This window comes from Lissotriton helveticus, chromosome 4_1 (genome assembly GCF_964261635.1).
Source record: "Lissotriton helveticus chromosome 4_1, aLisHel1.1, whole genome shotgun sequence".
Lineage (NCBI taxonomy): Eukaryota > Metazoa > Chordata > Amphibia > Caudata > Salamandridae > Lissotriton > Lissotriton helveticus.
The window spans coordinates 588,797,607-588,822,073 of record NC_136063.1 but is presented as its reverse complement, the minus strand read 5'-3'; the positions used below and the strand labels follow the sequence as shown (position 1 = coordinate 588,822,073).

The 24,467-nt window shown below is 43.5% G+C and overlaps 1 protein-coding gene across 5 annotated transcripts in view; it reads left to right on the top strand.

Annotated features, from left to right (window-relative positions):
- Nucleotides 1–580: 580 nt before the first annotated feature.
- TRIM55 (tripartite motif containing 55) overlaps nt 581–24,467 on the top strand; it is a 485,249-nt gene continuing 461,362 nt past the window's right edge. For all 5 annotated transcript variants that reach the window (XM_078687229.1, XM_078687225.1, XM_078687227.1 and 2 more), the window contains exons 1-2: nt 581–896; nt 23,441–23,613. In XM_078687229.1, coding sequence (XP_078543355.1) covers nt 729–896; nt 23,441–23,613 — 341 coding nt within the window. In that variant the 5' untranslated portion in view covers nt 581–728. The remainder of the gene's footprint in view (nt 897–23,440; nt 23,614–24,467) is intronic.

Here is a 24,467-nt window from a genome sequence, read left to right as displayed (position 1 = left end):
TTCTACCCTGTTTATTTACGTATGCTATGCTAGAGAGAGAGAGTTGTTAACCTAAAGTGAAGTTGTTAAAATGTGGCCATACCGACTCAGCCTTTCAGCCTTCCTAGGTCTTTTCCGTGAGAGCCACTATATCTGGTAAGAGTAGGATCTGACACTTACAGATATAAAAGGCAGGGAACAGTTACAGCTGTGCTAATGCCTGTAGAAAAGCAAGTTGTTGCGAGTTTCAGTTCTTGCTCCGGAAGAGGGCAAAGAGCGAAGCAAACAGGGCACGGCGCAGGGCAACCACCAGTGCACGGCGCGGGGCAACCAGGGCACGAGGGCACGGCGCGAGTCACCCAGGGGACGAGGGCAAGGAACCAGCGACCCCGCAGGCCACTTTAACAGTTGCGTGCCACGTCAGAGGGGCACTTATGCGCTTGTCAGATGCCGCTGCCAGACGCCTCTAGCAGGAATGCGGGCCATTCATCCCTGCGGTCAGCCAGCTGCCAGGCTCCATCTGATGTCACTTTCATATATGGGCAAGTCAGCATGGCAACCCGTGACGCCCCGGGGCTAAAAAAAGACGCCGCAGGCCCCTCGACCCGGCCTCTGCACAATACCCTCAGCCGAAGGAGCTCAAAGGACACTTGATCGCGCGAGCCCTGGAATTATTTTAAGGAAGCCAACCCGGAACTGGTGAGCCTCACGCATTTTCTGAGGTTCCAGACCCTGGAAACTTCAAGGAGATGAGCACCTCTCTGAATTACAATTCCCTGACCAAAGAGCAGCAAACCATGGATAACTTGGAGAAGCAGCTGATCTGCCCCATCTGCCTGGAGATGTTCAGCAAACCGGTGGTGATCCTCCCGTGCCAGCACAACTTGTGCAGGAAGTGTGCCAGCGACATATTTCAGGTAGGCCCAGTAGACACCAACAATGCCAACACCCTCACCCGCGCGGCTTCTTGACATTATTATGTGTTAAACCGTTTGCTCCCAGTCATGTGTCTCAGTAAGGTGGGCACTCGCTGTTGTGATTTACGCGTGATTTTCAGGCTCGAAATTGATGCAAATCAATCCAGGTTAGGTTATCATAATTGTATATACTAATTGTGTACTAAAACACGTTGGGTAAAAAAACTGTGTGTAAATTATAGCTTATTATTTCCAAAAACACACACCACCAGTTCTTGTGCCTGCAGGGTGCTTTTTAAGACGTTGAGAACAATTTAAAGAGTAAAGTTGTTAACAAGCGTTTTATTGTAAAACAGAAAAAGCATTAGGCATGCAGACCTGTAAAGAGAATTACACAGTAAATCAATCTGCATTCATACAATTTCAGTCTTAGTCTAATAAACATACAACCTCCCCCCCCCACCCCCCGCCCCCCCCCACACACACACTTCTTTTCCTGCCCTAAATCTCTGCCTCTCTCTGGTCCTTCTTTTTTTGAAGTGGAGGATAGTGGAGGCTGTCTGCCCAGTGTAGAGTGGGTTTCTTTTATTTAACTAAATATGCGAATCTTGTCTCCTATAAAATGCTCAGGCGCGATATGTGCATTTCTCTAAATATAATGAATTGATGAATTCACAAAACAGAATTTCATGGGTTACTTTGTTCACTGCATGTTAACGTGACCTTTTTCAGGAATCCTGTTACTATATTCTGTGCTAGTTTGAAGAAACATGCATACATTTGACCCAGATTTATGAAAGTGATGTTTTTCTGCAATTTAATTTATCACGAACTCCACCGAAGGTATTTGAGCGCTTTAGGTGAGCACCAGGTCACTTTCATTGTTGGTAGGCACGGGAGATCGGATTATGTGATTTGCTCAGAATCACAGGATGTTGGGCCGACGCTGTAAGGCCACATCCTCTTCCCTGTCAGAAATATGTCTGCCGGTATTTGGGGATTGGGCCCTACGAATGAGCCACTCACAGAAGATAGTAAAAGCACACTGTTCCAGGGAGAAACACAAAGAAGTAAAATATCCTTCTTCCAGTCATGTTTTATTCCTACGAACCTCTACTTAAAGTAGAAGTAGTGTTTTCAAAATAGAGAACATTGTTCATGTATTTACTGTTTTTTATGGCGATAGTACCCCTATAGGCCAGGGTAAGGGCAGGTACTTCCTAAAATAATTGCCAGCTATGTGGTAGAGGAAGCGAGCTCTACCACTCAAGCCTTGAACAGTCAATGATTTGCCACCAAAACATTTGCCCAATGTATGCGGGCTCTGGTTTGGGTGGCTGACCGCAAGCATCTAGCTGGACATATGGTGACAGTAATTTGGCAACTTAGAACCTGATTTGGAGTTCGGTGGATGAGTTACTCCATTACAAACGTGATCAGTATCCCGTCCACTGTATTGCAAGTGCATTATATCCAATGGCACTAGTAGTATGGCGGACTGAATACAGTGCATAGTGCTAAATGGTGTTGAAAGTGATGAGGGGGCCCCTGATTCTCACATATCTCACAGATATTGATTGACCTTGGCTTGAAGGGGGCTTCCTGAAGGGTTTGGGGACCCCTGAGTGAGGGTGTGGGGAACCCTGTGCGGCAGGGGCTGCAGGGGCTTGTGTTATGCCCCTGACTGGATATCTGTCACGTTTGTGACAGATTAACGAGTCCGCCAAACTCTAAATCAGGCCCTTAGTATGGCGCTCGACTGTGAATGGCCTTGTAAAAGGGGTTTAATGTCTTAATCTAATTCCTTTGTTTAGACGAGGCCAAAACAGCCACAGCAATGTAGGGGTGGAATCATTTGTAGACGTGAGGTCAATGATGTGGCAAGCAACATGATATTCCACTCTTTGCAGTTTGTATATAGACCTGACAGGACGAGTGCCATACGTTGTGCTGCAGCAATCACTGCTGGAAATCACCATGTCAGAGAACCACAGCAAAACAATCATTCGGGGCAGGTGTAGCTTGAACAACATAAGCGGTAAATAAAAATTGTGGCACTACTCGCATGTGGCATCATTGACATGTTAGCATCTGCAACACTTAGGTTGCAGAGATGTTGAGAATATGTTGGTGGTGGAGCCATGAGTTGATGCCAGTCTAATGGGAAATCAGATTTCCAGGTCCAAACAGTAAGATCACAGTCTTATGACTGTTAGGATAGAGACAGTTTGTGGTGCATCCAGGTATGACCACTTTCAAGTGATCCACTAACTTAGGGGTTGATTACGAGTTTAGCAGTGCGGGAGCTGACCGAAACACACCGATGGCCCGCTCGGGCATCGCCAAACCTGTGTGCGTGCCGCCCACCAGATTATGAGTTTCCTCATGGCTGGCGGGCTTTTTTTGGTGGTCCCACGGTTGTGCCTCTGAAAATGGGCACCACAATGGGAACACCAAAAACAGTTGCTGCACGGCAAGCACTGTAAAGTCCATGCCGTGCAGGAAGTAGGTTGCATGCGCACAGGGGGCTCATGTTTTGCCCCCTCTATGCATCTCTATGGGTAATAGAGGGCGCATAGGGCCTTTATTTCAGGACCACCAGCCTTTTCATGGAGTTAAGACGTCCATGACACAGTTGGCAGTCCTAAAACTCATAATAAGCATGCCGGTGCCACAGTGGCACCACCAGCATATTGTTGAGTCCCTGACCGCTTTGCCACGGTCAGAAAATGGCAGTCCCTGGCAGTTGCGATGGTGCAATGGTGGTCCGACCGCCAAAGGTGTAATTGGGAGGTCAGACCATAGGTGCAGCAGTGGTTGGACTGCCACTGCCATGCCTGCAGGTCTGGTGGATCTTGGACTGCCAGACTTGTAAATAGACCCTTAGTGATAATCCCCCAGTTTAATGGAGAGTATGATGGGAATTCGAGTGTCCCTAGCATTCATGCAGCAAGCCATGCTTAGGGCCTTATTATGAGTTTAGCAATCTTCCTGTGGGCTGTCACACCAGCGCCTCGCTCCAAGACTGCAAAACCAATAATGAGATAGCCTGGCAGATTCCAACCGGAATCCAGGTCGCACGGTCCTGGCGTGGCTGGCCCACAGCAGTGCAGTGTTCCGGTCATGTATGAGCCTTAGCACAGCACAGCAATGGGAACACCATTGCACGTTCCTGCAGGGCATGGACTGTTAAGTCTTTGCCCTGCAGGGACTGGAGGTGCATGCATACAGGGGGTCACACCATGTGCCACCCTGCATGCATTCTCTGGCGCAGAGGCAACAAGGGGCCCTGTAGTGTCCCCTTAGTTTCCTCACTACCACACTTTTCATGGTAGTCACACCGCCATGAAAACTGTGGCAGTGAGGAAACTAGCAATATGCTTGCCGGTGCCACAGAGGCACCACCAGCATATTTCCATATTACACTGCTGAAAGACCACCAGGGATGCAGATCCCTGGCGGTAGCAGTGGTTCTGTGGAGGTTCAACTGCCACAGTCAGAAGATGGCGGGTGGACCACCAGTCCGATCGACCGCCGTAATCGTCATAAAGCCCTTAAGCTCTATATGATGTTTGCAAACAGTGCAATGCAATTGTTGAAGAGGGGTGGAGAAAGAGTTGATCTCTCTAGGGTAATAGAGTTGATGTTTTTTACAATGCATTCATCAACCTCAACCTGGCACCATCTCCTCTTACACTTTAATTGTTTGCTTGTTTTTCCCAATGACAGTACTCTGCTGCTGTTTGCCTAGGTTCACACTATTTCAAAACCATAGGTAGACAAACATAAATACATACAATGGACAAGTAGGAGTCAAGCCACACCTGATGAGACCTATTTTTCGAAAAGGCAAATCTATAGGAAGGCTTTTTTTTTTACCAATACTGCAGTTGTGTACAATACAGTTCAGCAGAATGCTGCGCTCAATGCTGCTGAGAAGCCAAGAAGTATCAGAGTGCATGTCTGTCCCTGAGGTGGAAAAATTAGCAGATTTTTTTATGGATGCCTATGATGAAAGGGAAACGTAGGAGTTTGCTCTATCCCAATTTGGCTGAAAATTAGAAATTTACCCCTGAATCATCCTTTAGCGAGGCATGTGAGTTCAGAGAGGCAACTGTAGTTGGCAACTGCATGATTGTCCGCATTATGCTCTTAAGAAGTGAAGGTATCATTCTGAGAATGCTTGAACGGTTGTGTGACCTGTAGAGTCTCAGAGGGACATCATCAAATGCGGTGATAATAGGTTGAGGGCTTTTTGACACAGTTCAATGACCTTCAAGAGAGTTGTATGTGGGTTGTTTTCTTTAGCTATCTCAGCCTCCTTAATGGTTACAACTTCACACATTGTGTTGGTACATGAAATCCTCAGGAGTCCAAGCTGTGGACTATACCTAGATGTCTATGTTGCTTTATAATTGTACCATGCATTCATCAATCTTGTTCTCATGCACCATGTCTCCCTTGTTTACCTGACTATGTCTCCTGGGCTCTAGGGTGTTCTGTCCCACTGAGAGTTGTATGCCAGAGTATTGTACACAGAAATAACATCCGACATGAATATTGTGTCCTAAATGTTGTTTTAAAAAATATTGTACTGTTTGGTGAGGATTTTCTATTATTAACTCCAATGAGGAGAGATTTTTTACAAACAACATTTATGTTAGACAATATCCTGAATTCAGGGCAATACCTCTTCAGCCTTTGTTCTGATCCCAGTTATTACTAATGAGGAATATCACAGGCAGACCGGGATTTGGCTTTAATCAGAAAATGCATATTAGACTGTGAGCTCCATGCAACACTGTGTGATCTGATGAATATTTTTGGTCTTCATGACAAAATAGAATGCAGTAATTCTGCACTAAAGTTCTTTTCATGATTGCCAAAGCCTTGAAGCTGTAATGATGCACACAGGTATTTGAACATGCTCCGTGAATTTCTACCAATGGAGCACCCCTAAACTCTTCCCAAGAATCTGCCTATTCCTTGGATGCCATCTGACAAGGGGTATGTCACAAATAAAATATGCCAACGCTATTGTAGATTCACTCTGTCTATTGATTACCACAGTTTCAGCTTTCTTTCTTTGGCCTACTGTGCCAAAAGTAACAAGTAGGTGGCAGTTTCACTGGAAGAGTGGGTTCTGTCAAAACACATCCGAAGAGATCTCCTATCATTCATTAGATGTCAACGTTATTCCTCAAAATAAGGAGAGGAATAGAAAGCTGTCAAATATAGGGTTCTGTACATGATTCAATGGAGTAAGAATTTTTAGGATGAAAAATTGGATTTGGTCTAAGGATCCGCTCATCATAAAAATAAATTAAAAGGAGCCCTACATAACAACGCTCCCAGCTCTCATTTTCTTTGTGCCAAAGTCACCACCAATAACAAGGTTCTTCTTTGTGAAGAATTCAAAATCAACAGATTCCAGAGTCTTAAATGGATGCTTCTGTAAAGCCTGTAGAATGAAAGCTAAAGCTAATGGAGTGGTAAAAGATTAAACACAGGATGAGCTGAGAAAATTGTTTTAGAAGATAGGCTGTCAAAGCGTTGATATCTTCTAGATTGTCCTGCGGGTACCTTAAGGCTCAAATTGCTGCACACTGTTCCCCAATAGATGGTAATGGAGAGATTTGTTGAAAAATCATCCTATAGAAATTTCTAGATAGATGGAAATCCACACTTTAATGTAGAAATTGAATGTGACATGGACATCACTGAAAGACCCGCCCCCAATGCTGAGTATAGCATTCTAATGAGAGAGGTGTACAAGACGTTTGAACAGTCTCTGATAAGGGGTAAGGGAACCCTGTTTTGCAAACCTTTCATCTCAACCTCTAAATCAACAGAGATAGGTGCTTTAGAGGAGGGTGGAATAAGAGACATAGAGGAGAGGGATCCAGGGAAAATACAGTAACAGAAGAAATCACTAGGGGTTGCAACAGTGAGAACCAAGACCTCAAAGGACAAAAAGGAGCGACCCCAATCGTCTCTTGAATCTCACTCCTGCTCTTTTTCAACAAACTATGACTTCATGGGAATTGAAAGAAGGCATGCAATAGGACATTTTATCACTCAGTTGTCAGAGTACTAATTCCCCATGTACTCTTCACTGGATAGCGAGCGCAAACCCCAAGACTTTGGACATTGGTCTAGAATTAAAAAAAATCCAGAAATGGGGTCCCAAAATCTGGAAATCATAAAGGTCCATAAATAGAGTTCCAAACATCTTGATGCTTATCTCAAAATTGGAAGGGTATGTAAATAAATAGGGGAACAGCATTTACAACGCAACTTTTACAACGCAGTACCTTTACCACGCTACTTTTACAACGCAAGTCGTTACCATGGCTTGCGCTGGGGGGCGCTCTAGGATAGGGAATAGTTCATTTACTATCCAAAACCTTCGCTACTATCCACGGGGACTGGAGTTGGAATAGTAAATTAAACTATTCACTATCCAGCGCCCCCCAACGCAAGTCATTGTAACGACTTGCGTTGTGAAAGTTGCGTAGTAAAGGCATGCGTTGTAAAAGCATGCGTGGTAATGACATACATCCAAATAAATATGTAAGTAAATAATGTGTAAGTTGTCATCAGTGACAATAACCATAGTTAAAGAACTGTTTTCATTTCCTTCCTTGACCATGTACATAACAGATGGTTACCATACTGTCCAGCCTTACTAGGACATGCTTCCTTTGAACTTGAGTATGGAAATAATTTCAGGCACTGTATCAACTCCCTCAATTGGACGAATGGGCTCCTTCTACCACAGACCAATACCACAGCTCCTTTAATGTTCCTCGTCATCTGGGGGAACATACATCTGTTACCTCTACAGTGTTGCCTGGAGAAGAGGAAGAATGAATGAATGAATGAATGAAACAGCATTTATTGAGCGCGTAGCTACCCAAGGGCATCCCAGCGCTATGGCAGTAGCAAAGAGGGACAATGCAGCATATTTATGGAAAGAGCCAGGTCTTCAAAGACTTCCTAAAGGCTGGATGGCTATGTTCCCTTCGTAAGGGGAGAGGGAGGGTGTACTACAGCTAAGCAGCGTTGAAAGCAAAAAGGCGTCCGTCACTTCTGGCTCTCTTAATCCTATGAACAGCGGCAAGATGTAATTCATCCGAGCGCAACCGTCTATTCACCACATAAGGCTGGACCATAACGTGGTTAATTGTGGGACCATTCCCGGTTAGGATTTTGTGGGCAATGCACATGGCCTTGAAGTTCACTCTCTCCTGGACAGGGAGCGAGTGGAGGGACTTCAATGCGGGCTTGCGGATTGCCAGTTCCAAATCCCCACCAGCACCCTTGCTGTGCAGTTTTGCATCATTTGGAGCTTTGTGAAGGTCGAAACCGGAACTCTAAGGTAAAGGGCATTCCCGTAGCACAGGCGGGAAACAATATGTGCCTGTATCATGAGCTTTCTAGCCCCAAAGGGGAAAAGAGGGAGCACTTTACGTAGCATCCTGAGGATGCCACAGCAGAAAGCGGCAACCTTCCGTGCTTGAGCCATTAAACCGAGATCCCTATCCAGCCAAATGTCTAGACTCTTCATCAGGGTATCAGGGACAGGGACGGGGCCCATACAGGCTGGCCAAAGAGTGTTGACATGTTAATTGGATTCAACCTTCTTTGCACAGCTTGTTTCACTTGAGCCCAAACAAACACCAGAGCCCCGAACACTGGAGTGGAGGGTGCCCAATGCATGTGAAGATGCAAAAGTAATGTGCAAAGATGGTGCTGAGCGACCATAAATATGCATTGCACTATAGGTCCCAGCAGTCTTTGGCAAATATGTATCAGTGCATGAAGCATTTTTAAAAGGGATAGAACCAATTGATGAATAGTTAATAATAATAATAATAATAATAATAATAATCCACATTTGTATAGCACACAATCACCCGTTAGGGTCTCTTGGCGCTGGGGGCCATCGGGAAGATTAAGCAAGCTATTGCCCAGAGTCACATGGTGCTGGGCTAACCTGCCGCCGGCGCTGGGGATCGAACCGCTGGGGATCGAACCGTGATCCCCAGATTCCAGCGTCAGTCGCCCTGGCCGCGGCGCCACACCTCTCCCTCCGTAGATGTTTAGGAAGAAACACTATATCCAGATCTGTTCTGAACCTTGTTTGCATGAAGATCAAATCTTGGAATGAAGTTTGAAATTTCTACCAATTAAGAAGGAAACTTAGCTTAAACAGCTCTGAACTGTTTTCAGTTCCCGAAATATCTGAACATTTGAGGGAGCATGAATGAACCATTTGTCTGGGTATGGGTAAAGATGCCAGTCTTGTAGATGAAGAAAGGCAAGCAAGGAAGCCATCATCAATGTGAAGACTTGTGGTGCTGATTTTAGGTAGAAGGTAGTACACAAAACTGAAAATATCAGTTCTGAATGCAAAACCTTAGACACGCCTGAAGTGTCGGAGCATTATAAGTTGAAAATATACCTCCATCAAGTGCACAGTTAGCTTGAAGCTACCTATAGATAGCGGAATGATCTTTTAAAGAACTCAATCTTAAATGAAACTGACTTCACGCAGTGATTCAAAATGTTCCAATCCATCGCCTGCCGAAATTTTCAAAAAGCAAAATGATGGAATAAATTCACATTTCTCTCTTTCTCTAGCATTGGAAACAATACTCTCTTGTTTTGAAGATCTTGGAGAGATAACTACAAATAAGTTCTCTTTTCTAGACATTTCGCGCAAGATGCCGTTCTGATTTCTATTTCTGGATGAAGAGTTGTAAAGTTTATTTAATATCCCTCTGGAATTATTTGAAGTACCCAGCTGTTTGAAATAGATTGTTCCCAAGCTTCCAGCAAGTGGCAGATTTGACCTCTAGCCCGAAAGCTCGGCTTATTCTTAACTTAGTCAGACAAGTGTTTGCTTCCCTATGGAAATTTGCTTCTATTTTTGCTGACTCCAACTGGAGAAACCTTTGCTTGCAGGACTGAGAACATTGTTGTTTTCTTGAAGATGATATTTCTGTTGAAAACTGATGATGTTTGTTGTTGCTGGTGGCTGAAGGAGGAGAAATGTTTATTTTCTTTGAACACACAATGCTTTCTTTCCTCCAACCCCAGACCTCAAGCAGGAACTCTTGTAAAGGCATATGAAGAAATGCTGATTTCTGTAATGCATCTGTACGACAGTCCTTCAACATAAGATTCATACGAGCTGGAGCTACTTCTCCTCTGCCAAGGCTGATGCTCTGACAACACGAAACAAAGCACAATATAGACCCTGTGTCTGTCTTCAGCCTCTCCAGAAGAGCAGAGCATTCCATTCTTTAGCTGCTTCGAAAAGACTCTTGAAATCTGATATTAATGCTTCAGCACTATAGGCCCCTTAGATACAAATCCTAAGAGCCAAATGCGATTCAAAATAAGCTTTCTTCAGTGAAGGGTCTTATCTGTAGAATCCTAAATGATGACCTCATCTTACAGTGAGGATCTCCGCACCAGACTTGCAACGAGAGAGTCAACAACATGACAATCTGGTAATTTTTAATGCATGTTATTTCAGAATCTTGTGTAGAGGGGGCCAACCCAAATCTAGACACTATAAAGTAAATCGCAAATGTACAGGCCCTGGTTGATGGGCTAATCACTTGGAAGAGAAATATAAAATCTGCCTTAAGACCTACCACTCGCTTATTAGAAAGGCGAAGACAGCCTATTTCAAGGAAAGAATCTAAACAGCTGAGAATTCTACCAAAGAGTTATTTAAGGTTTTCAAAGAAATTTCCTCTCTGGCATCTATTGCAGCGCCTATTGCTGGATCTGAGGAATCCTGCAATCGGGTTGCTGAGTACTTTGCGGCGAAGATGGAAAAGATTTATTCCTCCTTCCCTGACTCTGCTCGTGGTAGTAAGAGAGTGGAGGGGGGTAACCTGTGGATGCTCTGACAATACAGTGTCTCCACGAATGTATTGTGCCCCCCCATCCCCGGACACTCTTAAACAGATAGCCACCGGTATAAAATCAGATTCACCAAGGCATCCAACTACCCCTAGGGTGCTTAGAGGGAGCATGGACACACTAGAGCCTTTCATAAGATATCTTATAGAGATGTCTTTTAGCTCAGGAGTGGTACCTAACATAAGGAAGGAGGCAGTGGTGTTCCCTTTACAAAAGAAACCCCATATCAGTGCTGATCAACTTGACAACCTGCGCCCCATCTCCCTGCTCCCTTACTTTGCTAAGGTAGCAGAGAAGATTGTGAATATACAGCTTACAACACATATCTGCAAAAACAACCTTCTCCACTCCTCTCAGTCTGGCTTTCGTGCCCTTCATTCCAAAAAATCGGCTCTGCTGTACTCCTCCGAGGCCATTCGGAAGTATGTGGATGAAGGGCAAACAGCGGCCTTCATTCTTTTAGACCTAAGTGCCGCTTTCAACACTGTTGCTCATCATACCGTGCTGCAGGACTTAGAGAGAGGTGGTGTAACCGGAGGGGCCTTGAAGTGGATGGAGTCTTTTTTATCCAAGCGCAGCTTCCAAGTGATGCAGGGTACTCATTACTCCAGGAACATCAAGTTGACTCAGGAGGTGCCTCCGAGCTCTACCCTGAGCCCGACATTGTTCAATCTTTTATGTCGCCCCCCACCCCTGGCAAAAATCTCGGATACATTTGAGATTAATGCCCCGTCCTATGCTGATGACACCCAGCTGGTTGTCTCTTTGACTCAAGCTCGGGCTGACGCTGCCTCCAACTTCGTGTCCTGCCTTCAAGAACTGGCTGGGTGGATGGTAAACAATTGCCTGAAGTTGAACGGTAGCAAGACCGAGGTGCTGGTGATAGGGAAGGCTCCGTCAGTATGGTCATCGGCATGGTGGCCCTAGACTTTGAGCTCTACCCCCACACCGTATGAACAAGTGAAGAATCGTGGGTTATGGGTGGACAACAAGTTGTCTATTGATTACCATACCAGGCGGGTGGCAGGTGTCTGCTTCGGTATCCTACGAGGTTTATGGAAAACCCTTGACACCCTTCCCATGGCATCTAGGAAGATCATGGTGCATGCTTTGGTGACTTCTCGCCTGGATTACGGCAAGCTCCTGTATTTGGGTGCCACTGCTAAATGCATACGGAGATTGCAGTGTATCCAGAACGCAGCTGCGAGATTGGTTGCTACCAAAGAGAGCCTCAGCCAAAGGAGCGTTGGCCTCCCTGCACTGGCTTCCCATCAGGGAGAGAGTAAAGTTTAAGGCCATGTGTGTGAGTCTTCGGATTTTACAGAAGAAAGGGGCCTTCGTATCTGCATGACCTTCTCACTCCCTATGTACCTACCAGACTGCTAAGATCTAGTAGGAAAGGAAAGGTGCACGTCCCCAAAATCATGAGATCCAGGATGGGTGGCCGCTCTTTTCGGCATCTGGCGGCCCAGATGTGGAATACTCTTCCTCAGAGTCTCCAGCTGGAGTGCTCTGAATCCATCTTTCGGAAAGGTTTGAAGACCTATTTGTTTCCTGTGGTATAATTTGATCTGGTACCAGGCCCCCGTGGATGCTGCTCTCTTTTTAGCTGTTACCTTAGCGCGGGGACACACTGGTTCAGTGTAACCAGGCGCTTTATAAGAGCAAATATTATTATTATTATTATTATTATTAATAATGAATTTGGCGGCAAGGACAATTTCAATATCACCGTCCAATATCCAGTTTAAGATGAGGATACCAACTCTAAGAAGAGTGAGATCCACCGTGGGAGCATCTGAGAAAGACGTCACAATAGTGAAGGAACCTTTCATCACCCTAACACTTGTTCTGCAGTACTCTCTGGGGAAGCCAGGCTCACCCATAATACTAACACTGGAGATGGAAACATCTTTCTACCAACCATTACACTAGCCCCTGTTTTCTACCCCGACCTCGTATCTGAACTGCCAATTTTATCTTGGAATATTACAGGGCAGAGGGGCAAATTGGAAGCTCCAGGGTGGATTGAATATATTAACTGTTTTGATATCATCATCTTGCAGGAGATTAGGTCCTTTTCCCCAGTGGTAATAAATGGGTGCACTAATTATAGTGTCGAAGCAATTCCCTAGAGGGTGGGAAAGAACGAATGGTGGAATTTTAATTTGGGTTCAGGTTGCTCGAAGTCCGTCTGTGAAGCACATTTTCCATATCTATGGACTGTGCTGAGATAATTGGGTTGATTGTTAAGGGTCCTAAAGGTTTCTGTATAAAATTATATAATATTTATACTTGACCGGGAAATTTGCATAATGAATCGCCTACCTAGTCTAAACTAGATTGTATTGTTTATAGTGGTTCCCCCAATGTCTCATTTATCATAGCAGGGGATTTTAGTGTTTCATTTGAACCTACTGCTCATATTGACTACATTAGAGATGTTTAGAGATTAGATGCTGAACCTTTAAAAAAACGGTCAGCTATGGCTTTACAGCTTAGTGTGATGTCACTTAAACACAGCTTTAGGACCTGTAATACCAGATCTAAATCCGATCCTTGTACAGATTTTACTTTTACAAGGGGCAGATCCAAAAGTAGGAGTCGTTATATCTGGAGATCTGGCAATCCTATGTCTGACTTTAGGATGTGTAAGAGGGGCGACACTATCCATTGCATCTGTCTATAAACACAACACTCCCCCATTGTGATAGTAAAACAGACGATCTTTCTAACACTGCATTAATTCTGCCCAATTACAGGATCGCTGTCAGACGGGGGAAAACCCTTAATAATTCTGAGGCTACAACAGCAATTTTATAACTCTGAATATGCAAGCAAGCCAAACTTGCACTTTTAGCAGCATTGAAATTAGGGGATATATCTCTGATTAGAATAAAAAGAGCCACGTTCAAAGCTATTATAGCTAAGTCCTAACAAGAGTGGATAAAAAATAGTTGTGATGATTTGTTTAACACGTCTAGGTCTGTTGACTCTGGGGACCTCATTTATGAGAAATGACGCATAGCTGCGTGAAAGCAGCGATGCGTCACTTCTCAGTGCGCACTCCTTGCGACATACCTGATGCGTTGTATTTAATGTATGACGCGTCATGTCGCAAGGAGTTACAGATACGTCAGTATTTCTGACGTATCTGTAAGCGCAAAAGTGACGCATTGCTGGAGTGTGTCACAAAAGTGACGCAACTCCAGCAATGCTTCCTTTCACATGGGGCAAGCTCCATGTGAAAGGGCTTGCGTCATTCTTACGCCTGCTGTGAGGCAGGTGCAAGATTTTGACGTAACAGTGTCCTAGAAGTGACGCAGTGAAATCTCATAGATTTCACGGCGTCACTTCTACGAAGCTTTTTGTGGGGAAACGCCCCCTCTGCATACATTATACCTGACGCAGGTATAATGTAGCGCAAGGGTTTACAAAGTGAAGCATCTGCTTAGATGCGTCACTTGGTAAATAGAGCGCAACAGGAGGCATGTTTTACGCCGCCAATGCGTCACAAAAAGTGATGCATCGGAAGAGCAAAACTGACGCAAGGCCTCATAAATGGTATAGAGTAGCAAATGGCAACATAAGAGCAAGCAGTCATCTAGAACATCATAAACTCGCCCACAATATGGAAAAACACTTTAGCACCCTGTGTAAGAATGACTCCAAACACACAGATAAATGAGTGTCCAGTGACACCAGGTACTAAGGGGGATAGTAATGATTTACCACTGAGAGTCACCCTAGAAGAGAAAAGAAGGGCTGTAAATCGACTCAAGTTAAAGAAGGCACCAGAGCCTAATAAAATCCCAGGTGACCTTTATATCTCAGAAGAAGAAGTATGGGTCCGACATAAATAAGCTTCCTAATCTTTTTCTGGAAGGTGCAAGTATCTCCGAAACATGGACGGGTGTGGAAGTCATCTCAATATTTAAGAAAGGTGACAGGAATAATCCTGGGAATTATTGTACCATAAGTCTCATTGATAATTTACAAAATACATTTTGTCTCAAGGTTTTAGAAAAGCTTAAGAATTGGATAAATTATGCACAAATCAAATTACCACAGAGGAGATTGGGCCCCAAAGAGGATTTAACCAAGCACATTGCTATCGGCCCCAGAGTCTATCAGGGCTGTGTGTTGACCCGACTCTGTTTTCGCTATGTATTAACAATGTACTCAAGTACCTACTCGATTGCACTCACGCCCCCCCTTCCAGATTATGTGGCAAGCCTATAACAATGCTTTTATTTGCTGATGATACAGTATTGATTTCGCTCACTCCTATGGCTTAAAAAATCTTCTGAATCAATTCACACTTTTCTGTGAAGAGAGGGGTCTTGAGGTTAACACGTCTATAACAAAATATATGTGATTAAACCCCTATAGATCCTAGAGAGGTGGTTTCAATACGGAAGGAATTCCCTTACGGAGTGAGGACAAAATTGATTATTTGGGAATTTCAGTTAACAAAACCAGCTCATCGGTGTTACACATGGGCAAAGCAAGTGCTTCTTTTTTGCACGGAGCACATACTGTTTTGAAAAGATATAAAAGATATGTCTCACCAGCTATTGAAATATATTGCAAAAAGATCCAGAGTGCGGCCCTGTACGGGGCAGAGATCTGGGTACATGTAGGGAAAAAAAGAGGTGACCATCAAGGAAAATTCTTTCCTCAGATCACTGTTTAATTTTCCGCAGAGTGTCCCTATTATTCCCTAGTTTTTTAAACTGGTCTGAAGCAGACCTGTGATATAGCAGATCTTCGACCTCAGCTATTTTGGGTGCGTCTGTGGGGTACCCTGGAGTTGAAACCATACTGTAAAGAACTAATCGAGATCATAAGTATCCCTAATTCCCAATCTGCCAAGTGGTTTTTGCATATAAAAAAATACCTTTTTAGCCATAGGCATGAGCTGACTTTGGACCTCTCCGTCTGTCATTACCACTAATGTGAAATCAGCTCTTAAATCATATGTGATGGAGAAGTACCACTGCAATGGCAACCTGGGTGAGTTGATGCCAGATTTTCTTTAGTTCAAACCCACTCACGCATTTGAATCCTAGCAGGATGTTATATGACCTGATCAAGCAAGGACCCTATTTTTTAAATTTCTATTGGGTATCCTCCAGATTCACCAAAAACTGAAACAATCATCTCGAAGATTGTTCCCTGTGCGGCATGTGTAGAGTACTCCGTGAAGATGTTAAACATCTATTGCTTTTTTGCCCTCAGTATAAAAACCCTTGTAGGAAATGGCATAAGCCCCTTTGTAACAACCTAGGGCTTTGAATATATTGAATAACCTCAAGGATATTAAGACCAAATAAAGATGGGCCTATTTTTTTTGCCTTGTGTAGGTTTCTCCATGTGGTCTGGTCTATAAGAAAACATTTTGGTAGCCCACTCTATTTGTTTATTAATTGGCATTGTCTTGGTAATTTTTTCATCCCAAGGATCTATGAATGCTGGGAGTTGGATACTCATCCATTTGTAATTGCTTTATGATTTTTGAAGATTTTTTAGTCGAGTTTTTCATTGCAAATGTTTTTAATGTCGGATTTTAAGGTAATTGTGACTCCCATGAATAGTCTTCTACAAATGTACTGATGGCACTTTGGCAGCACTATCACTTTATTAAAAAAAATGTTTTATCTGTATGCCTATAATGTTTTATGTATGTTGTTGTTTGTGGATATGCATGTTTTATGGGTTCAGTGAAACCTGAAATATACTATTTTTAATTGAAAATTGAATCAAATCCATGTTTTCCAAGGGATTGAATTTGCTATAAATCTGGGAAGTTTAATTTTATCAGCATCTTTCCATCCTCTTAGAATAATGTCCATAACACAAGGAGAAACTGGACGTCTTTTTTTGTGAATTGCAGACACTGGTGTAAAAAAGTTTCTGTAGAAGGACCAGGAAGTTCTGACACCGGTAACAAGTGTTTTGGTGACTGAGACAACATTCCTGGCAATATATGTATTGCCCTTTCTATTCCTCTTACAGTTCACGCTCTTCATCCGAACAGCGGTGGCCGACACGGATCGGAGGCAGGGGGGGGAGGAGGATAAAAAATAAAAGTAAAAACACTTACCTTATCTCTGTCTCTTGCGTCTCTGCTCCGCCTCACCTCCGCGTCCGAGCAGGACCCAGGAAGCACACCCAGGCTCCCTTGACCAATCACAGCACTGCAATGTGATTGGTCTGAGTGCTGTGGTTCAGCACTCAGACAGGGACTGGCGGCCTGGGCATTTTCTCCAGCCAGGCTGTTTTGCAGCCAAGATGGAAAAACATGGATCGTGTGCTTGACTGTTTTGCCGGCCCCAGAGGGCTGGCCAAAGCATCATGCACACTTCAGTGTACCCACCACTACCCCCTTGCCCTCCTCTGAGAGCACAGCAGCCCCGCCTGCCCACTCGCAAAGCAGCTGGAAAAAAATTTATAATAACATTCAGTTATCATTTTATTTTTCCTTTAGTCACACTGCTTAAAAGCCGTGGGGCGACTCTTCTCCACCTTAGTGAAGGAGCCACCACTGTATCCAAACTAGACCAGTCAGAAAATAGATGCCTGTCAGGTCTCCAGAAAACCTCATACTCCGGCTCTGTTTAATGTTTTTTCTTCAGTGTAGCAATGATCTTGATTACTTTGAAAAAACAGTCACCTCTCACACAACCAAACCAAAATGTCATGTATGCTCATAAACCAAATCTCTATCTGCGCAAGCACAAAAAATGACTGCTACTGCCTACCTTCTTTTATGATGTAGCTTTCCTCTGACCTGCCGTCTACAAAAATACGAACCCTTTGGCTATTGAAAGATCACAGAAGTACTAGAGGTAAAAAAGTTTCACTTGCTCTCACTGAGGTTGATTTGCTCCTCCTACTAGCACCTCGAACACCACAAGCCAGAAGAAGGGGTCCCATATAAATAATACAGGGTCCCACTCCACACACTATGCAAAACAAGAAAATGTAAACTATCCACCCTTATAAAAAAAGATCTGAGGAGAAGCAGTGGTGGAATTATGTGGGAGACTCTAGAATGGTAAATAGAAGCCTCAGCATTCTCCTGGTCTATTTGTCTGAGTAAGGGAGTAAAAAGTACTGTTAAGGTACCCCTGGGGATCAACTAGATTTGCATTAACAGCATTTCCTGGCTGTTTTCCTCTCTTTGGTGGCTATACCACATATATAGTGACTCTGATGACCACAAAGGGTGTAGAGGTAATAAGAGCTTTGAACAGGGAACTGAGAACCAGAAGGAGGAGTTGGTAAATTACAGTATCATAAGTAGCTACACTCCAGGGAATGCACATGTAGGCAGGAGCTGTCGCTCTCTACCCCTGGAGCATGTGCTTGAGGTATGTGAGGGTTCGTGGAAAGTACTGCGGGGTGGTGGTCTGTTTCACCTTAGGTCTTATAGACGAGCAAGGCTACTAAGCCTCTTGGAGTTTAAATGACAAGATCAAGCACTGCGCGAGGTGATAAAGTGGACCAAAAAACGTGATAAACTAAGACAGTTGTCAGTAAATCAATAATGATCAAACTAGAATATTTTTTTAAACAAATGGATGTTTAAATACTGGTCCCCAAAAGACCTAGTAGCAACTGAGACCCGGTAATAGGCGAGGGATCCAATAGGTAAAAAAGAGCACATTGAGCAATAGGGAACAAAGCTATTGATGGGGCCGGATTCCATGTCCTAGATTTACTTAGGAACCCTCGGACGATGGTCTTTAATGCCTACTATAAAAGTGTAGAGGGGAGTAAAGGAGTTACCAATTATACATTTTCCCTTCCCATCTGGCTAAAGGACCACAGGCTCTGGATTCAGGTTTTGTTAATTTATGTAAAAGCCAAAAATAACAGAATATAGACACACCTAAAAATCAGAGTATAAAGATACATGAATACTAATACAGAGCCCAATCTACGAATATAGTTCATCCGGCACAATAGGCACAGAACAATGAATTCCAGGATCAGAACACAACTGAGTATAGACACTGCACCCACATCCCTTTTCATTTGTATTTTCGATAATAAAGACTAATCTGCCCCTACTCTACTTCTAAAGTGACATCCCTCCTAATTTCCTAGAAGAATTTCCCTCAAATCTGTCAGCATGTGTTGACTTCCTAAAAAGTGCACTCATGTTAAATGGGTCAAGTAGTGTGAAGCTACAGAGCCTGTTCTAAGAAGCTCCATTTCCTCAGTCAATAGCAGAAGTCCTACCAAACTGTCCCAGTGCCTAATACAAAAAAACAAAGTTACACCCCTAACAGGTCACATGGTAAGTTGTTCCGTTAACACCTTCCTTGAGTAACTTTCCACAGACTCCAATTAATTTTAAGTCTTCTTCGACAACCTTGGTTCCCAGGTTTCACCAGGCACAGAAGGTGTCCTCCCTTCTGTCTGTTCAAGTTCTTCAAAGACATTCCTTTACTCGCATAAATCTTCTTAAATCCCAAAAAATTAGGTCAAATTGCTACACCTGCAGTAGGGGCAAAAGGAAACTTTCTATACACACATACATTTTAATTAACTCCCATCTTGAGAGCAAACGAGGAGAAACGAAACTTAAGTAAATCTTAAGTTAGGCCTACAAATGGCTAACCTAAAAACGTTATTTAATGTGCACTCGTTACACAAGCCTCTACAGGAATCATTGATAAACAGTGCATACATTTATTTGACCTAATATTCACAATGCACATGCAGGATTACATGATTTCTCAAAATATGTGCGAAATCCTGATCAGTGCTGTAAATAATGTCATAATTTCATTCTACTGATTTTAGTATGAAGAGATAAACCTCATTCTAATAACACGAATTTCAGTCAAACAATAGAATATATGCGAGTGCAGTGTGTACGTGAATATAATGCACCCTTACAAATTTAAGAGCGTTAAGCACTCTATCACTATTCTATGTGGGTATTCTGTATTAGTTATTGTCAGCACCAGAACCTCACATTTTTGTCCATAGTAAGGAAAGAAGGTTTTTGATAAGATTCTTATGGTCAAAGCACATGATAATAAACATTTGTTCCAGTAAAATGGTGTCTGTGCTATTAGGTTAGGTCTATTTTATATAACTTCTGTTCAGTTTATAAAGTGAAGTGGTCACATTAGAGGTATTTTCATGTGTACCAGCGGACACCAAGCTAATTTCAATCTGAATAGCCTGGTCTTGAATAATGGTGATCAGATAGGCTCTGATGTTTTCTGCTTGTTTTGTTCCAAAGAATGCAGGACTGGACAGAGAAAACACAGTTTCCATGCAGCCGCAGTCCATCCAAGTAACAGCTGTGGGGCCGGGTTGGGGGGGGGAGAGGGGATTTTGAGGGACGATGATGAGGGAAAATGAAATAATTAATAAATGTTCCCTCGTTATCGTGTGTCAGAATCCTACCCAACCCGGCCCCACCGCCCCACTGCGGTTACCTGCTCTGACCACAGTTGTTTCCATGTGGATCCTATATTTGGACATTTTGAGCCAGCACCCAAAGAGGAGTGTTAGAGAGCTGCAGCAAAGTGATATTTGAGTTTTTTGCTAAATGAAAGGGTGTTCTAACTGGTGGTAAGATATGTGGGCTCTGCATAAGAAGTTTAGTTGGATGAGTTAGCCAAGTAGGAAGCAGTGCAACATGGTCAAAGTGAAGCCTGATCGGCAGAAACATGACATTCCTGCATGCATGGCTTACAAGGGACGGTGACTTTCAGGCCACATAAGGTAATAGAGGACAGTAGCCTAGGGGAGGTGCATGATTGCAACAGGCTGCAGGTCCAGTAGTTGCTCAGCTAGGAGGTGCTTACCTGCAACCTAACATCCTGGTCAGCACAACATTTAGCTTGGCAAAAGGCAGCATCTCACACACATGTATGCTGACAGCTATCCAGATGTCCTCCAAAGTAAAGGCTTGCAGCTGGCTGGAGTCACCCCACACCTGATCCCTCTTCTGTTTCTCCCTTCAACTCCAGCACCATGATACGGCATAGTCCTTGCTGCTCCGCCCTGGAGCAACATCTATGGCTTCATTCCATGCCGATGTCCACCATGCCTTTATTGATATCACTACTGCCAGAACTCCTTTACTAGAAAGTCAGTGACAGTCTGATGGCAGGAGATCAAACAATCAGTGCCAGGTGGGTGCTAACCTGAAACCCCTGGCATGTCATCCTTCATTCATTCATTCCCCATGTCATTGCCATTTGCTCACTCGCTTGAATTACTTCCAAACAAAACCACTGTGGACCAGGCCACATACTGACGTGAAGGCTGTTTTAGCTGTTGTTCCAGGCCTACATACCTACTTTATCGTAATTAGCTGGTGGACCCATTATGTTGGCATGAAATTCAAATATTACAACATTTCCTCTGATTTACTGCGGCCTTCTTTATCAATAGAAATACTGGTGGTGTCTGTACTGCTGCCCCTTGCAAACTAGTTACCCGTGTCACCTGTACCCCAGCCAGCACTTCATGATGTGATTCTTCCTTTGCCATGACCACAGACGTATGCTGGAATCCAATGCTGGACCTGAACTTTATATCACCATCATCATAAAGCAGCCTGTGTAGTAGCACCTGTAGCGTCACAGTGCAAACAAGGGTTAGTGTCCATGCCTTTTTCACTGCAAACATAATCATGCGCTGTCTGGCCACAATCAATACAGCCTTCAAAACAAAAGTTTATGAAGCATTACACACAGCCGCCACAGCATATTAAGAATAACTAATACCATGCTCCTCAAGGTGCCTCATTTTGGGAAATCTGCCCTGGATTTATTTTTACCTTTTTGCCAAGCCATAGTTTACTGGCTATAGAATTCTGTGCATTTTACCCCTGCTAACTAGTAATAAAGTGCATGTACTCCCTCTTTCAACATGATGAAACTGTTATACACCTGATTGGATTATTAAATTTGCCTATAAATCCCTAGTATATGGTACCAAGTGTACCCATGGCCAGTAAGTGAACTGCAGCACTCCTTGTGCCACCCAATGTAGTGACAATGTAAACATGACTGGAGGCCTGCTACCAGTAGTCGAACTGTGCAAGTTTTGAACTGCAATTTCAACTTGCCAAAATAACCCCTTTTGGCCTAAAACCCTGAGATTATTAAAATAAAAGATATTGTTACCAGACCTAGCTATAATGTCACCTTTACCTTTGTTTTTTTATGTGTATTTCTACAATTGTTTTTTCAACCTAATGTGATATTTTATTACCATACATACCTCTTGCGACCAGGCCCTTGACTAACCACTCGGAAACAGCGAACTCCATGTCTCCAATGGCCAACATGTGCTTGGCCACAGGGCCTGGCCTCCGTCCAACTCCCTACTGGCAGCCATTTTCATTTGTCCATGTGCGATTTGGGATTGGCAGCAGTTTGTGCTAAGCGAGAGGTTAAGCGCAGTGCCTGGCACCCAAACTCCCTCATGCACACATGGCTGAATATAATGGTTGCCATTTTAAGTAAGGAACAGCTACTGACTTTGTCAAAGGCTTAAAACACCGAAATATAAAAATATAAAAAGTAGGCCTATTGCTTTATGAAGGGGTCAGAATACCAACATATATTAAACATGTGCATTGTCTTTGACACAAAATGACCACTAAGAATAATGAAATGTATATTGCCATTAAAAAATATTAAAGCTTTATTAACAAAATAACATACACATATCTTTGAGACTGTCTCATACATTTTTCAAGCTGCAAAATGTAGCTTTGGAACTGACCACAAGGGGGCTCTGCACTCCAGCTGAAGGGCATAGAGCAGCAGATAGGAGTACTTTAAAAATTTGGTAAGTTCTCCTGTGGCCATGGGTTTAATGACCAAGGATGCTTACTTTTTGTTTCTTTAATATTGCTGGGGGGCTGTTGCACTCCCTGCGGCAGGCCCTCAACATTAAAAAAGTGTTTGGTGACACCCCTGCCCCTTCTAGGGACATCACCAAGCTTAAAAAAAACAAAGTCTAAAGAGCCCTTGCAGGGCAATATGGTGTGCTCCTTCAAGAAGCAGTGACTAATAAATGAGCAGGTCTTGCCACTCATTTCCCCTTGCCCCTAATCATTTGGGGTGTTGTGGGAGCCCATAGTGGCCCTCATGGCTGGACGTTATTTGGTGAGCAGTCAGAACTTATTACCGCTGGGTGGAGCCAACAACCAGAGTAAAGTGCTAGACTGCCGAGTCAAAAAGAGCAGGTTCAGGGAATCAACAACCCACTTAAGTAAGGCAAATATAGCAGTTTCAAAGGGAATTATGCCAGGGGAAGCTCTATGGGTGGGCACTCCTAGCCAATATAGTTGCTAGATACTCTGTGAGGATTCCAAGTTGCCACAAGGCAACTTGTTTGTGAAGAATGTAGCTTCTTCTCTACCTAGAGCAGAGCTTTAAGGAGTGTTTGAGACCAGGCAGCCAGTGGCGGGCGGGGGACTTGATTTCCGTTTTATGAAAAGCCATGTATTTTAATAATGCAATAGCAGATACATAAATATATGAAATTAATATTAAAAACATGTGAACATGTGTACTACAATTAATGCCATTTTCATTGCTTGACAATAACAGGCCTCAAATTCGTACCTGCCAACAAGAGGAGGCACCACAGTGGCATCTGGCGGCCGATTCAGGTGTCCCTCCTGCAGACATGAAGTGATTCTGGACAGACATGGAGTGTATGGACTCCAAAGAAATCTTCTGGTGGAAAACATAATTGATATCTACAAGCAAGAATCTACCAGGTACAGACTACTGAAATGTTGATGGTTCATGTGTATACCTGTACCTTGGTGGTCAGTGGTGCCAGTGTCAGATACTAAGGTGTGTCTTTGAAATGTAAACAATGTACTATTTGTACCGCCATCATAGAACAGGGGAAGGGCGGGACACTAGGGGCTGGGCTATGGGCAATACTACTAGGCCATGGTGACTGGCAGCTAATAGGCCATCAGATCTTCACTACATTTCTACTGACAGCAGCACACAGTCTGACAAACCTTTAATTTGGTATTACCTACACTTCAAAAGCAGGCTTAACTACTCTTAATGACACAGCTCTAGCTCCTCTGGCCAGAGCTCGCTGTTCATTTAATTAACTCTACCATCACTTTTTAGCAGTGCTTCTGTACCAATAATGGACAGTATAAATATTTCTCGTTAGAACAGAAATCGATTTATTTGATTGCCATAGCGCTTCCTTGTAGGGCTGCCTGCCTTACCTTTAATGGGACAATAACAGCCCTTCTCCACCAGGCTGGTCTACATTTCATGGAGAGTACATGCATTTCTCAGCATGATCAAGCAAACACAGATAATGCAATTCTTTAAATGCATGTTACAATTCAATGTAGGAGAGGAGAAGAGATACAGCTGGCAGTCCAGGAACCTCGAAGCATGAAGCAGATATTGTATGACTGCGTAACTGGTCCTGTCGCCATTTCCCCCATTTCGACCACTTGCAGTGATCAGGCATGTTCATTTAAAATAAACCTTTAATCATTTACTTGCTAATCACTACTCCACATGTTGAGGAGCTGGCCAACCTATTCCTGGAAAAGGCTGTGTAATTCAATCCCTTCATAACTAAGGACTTATT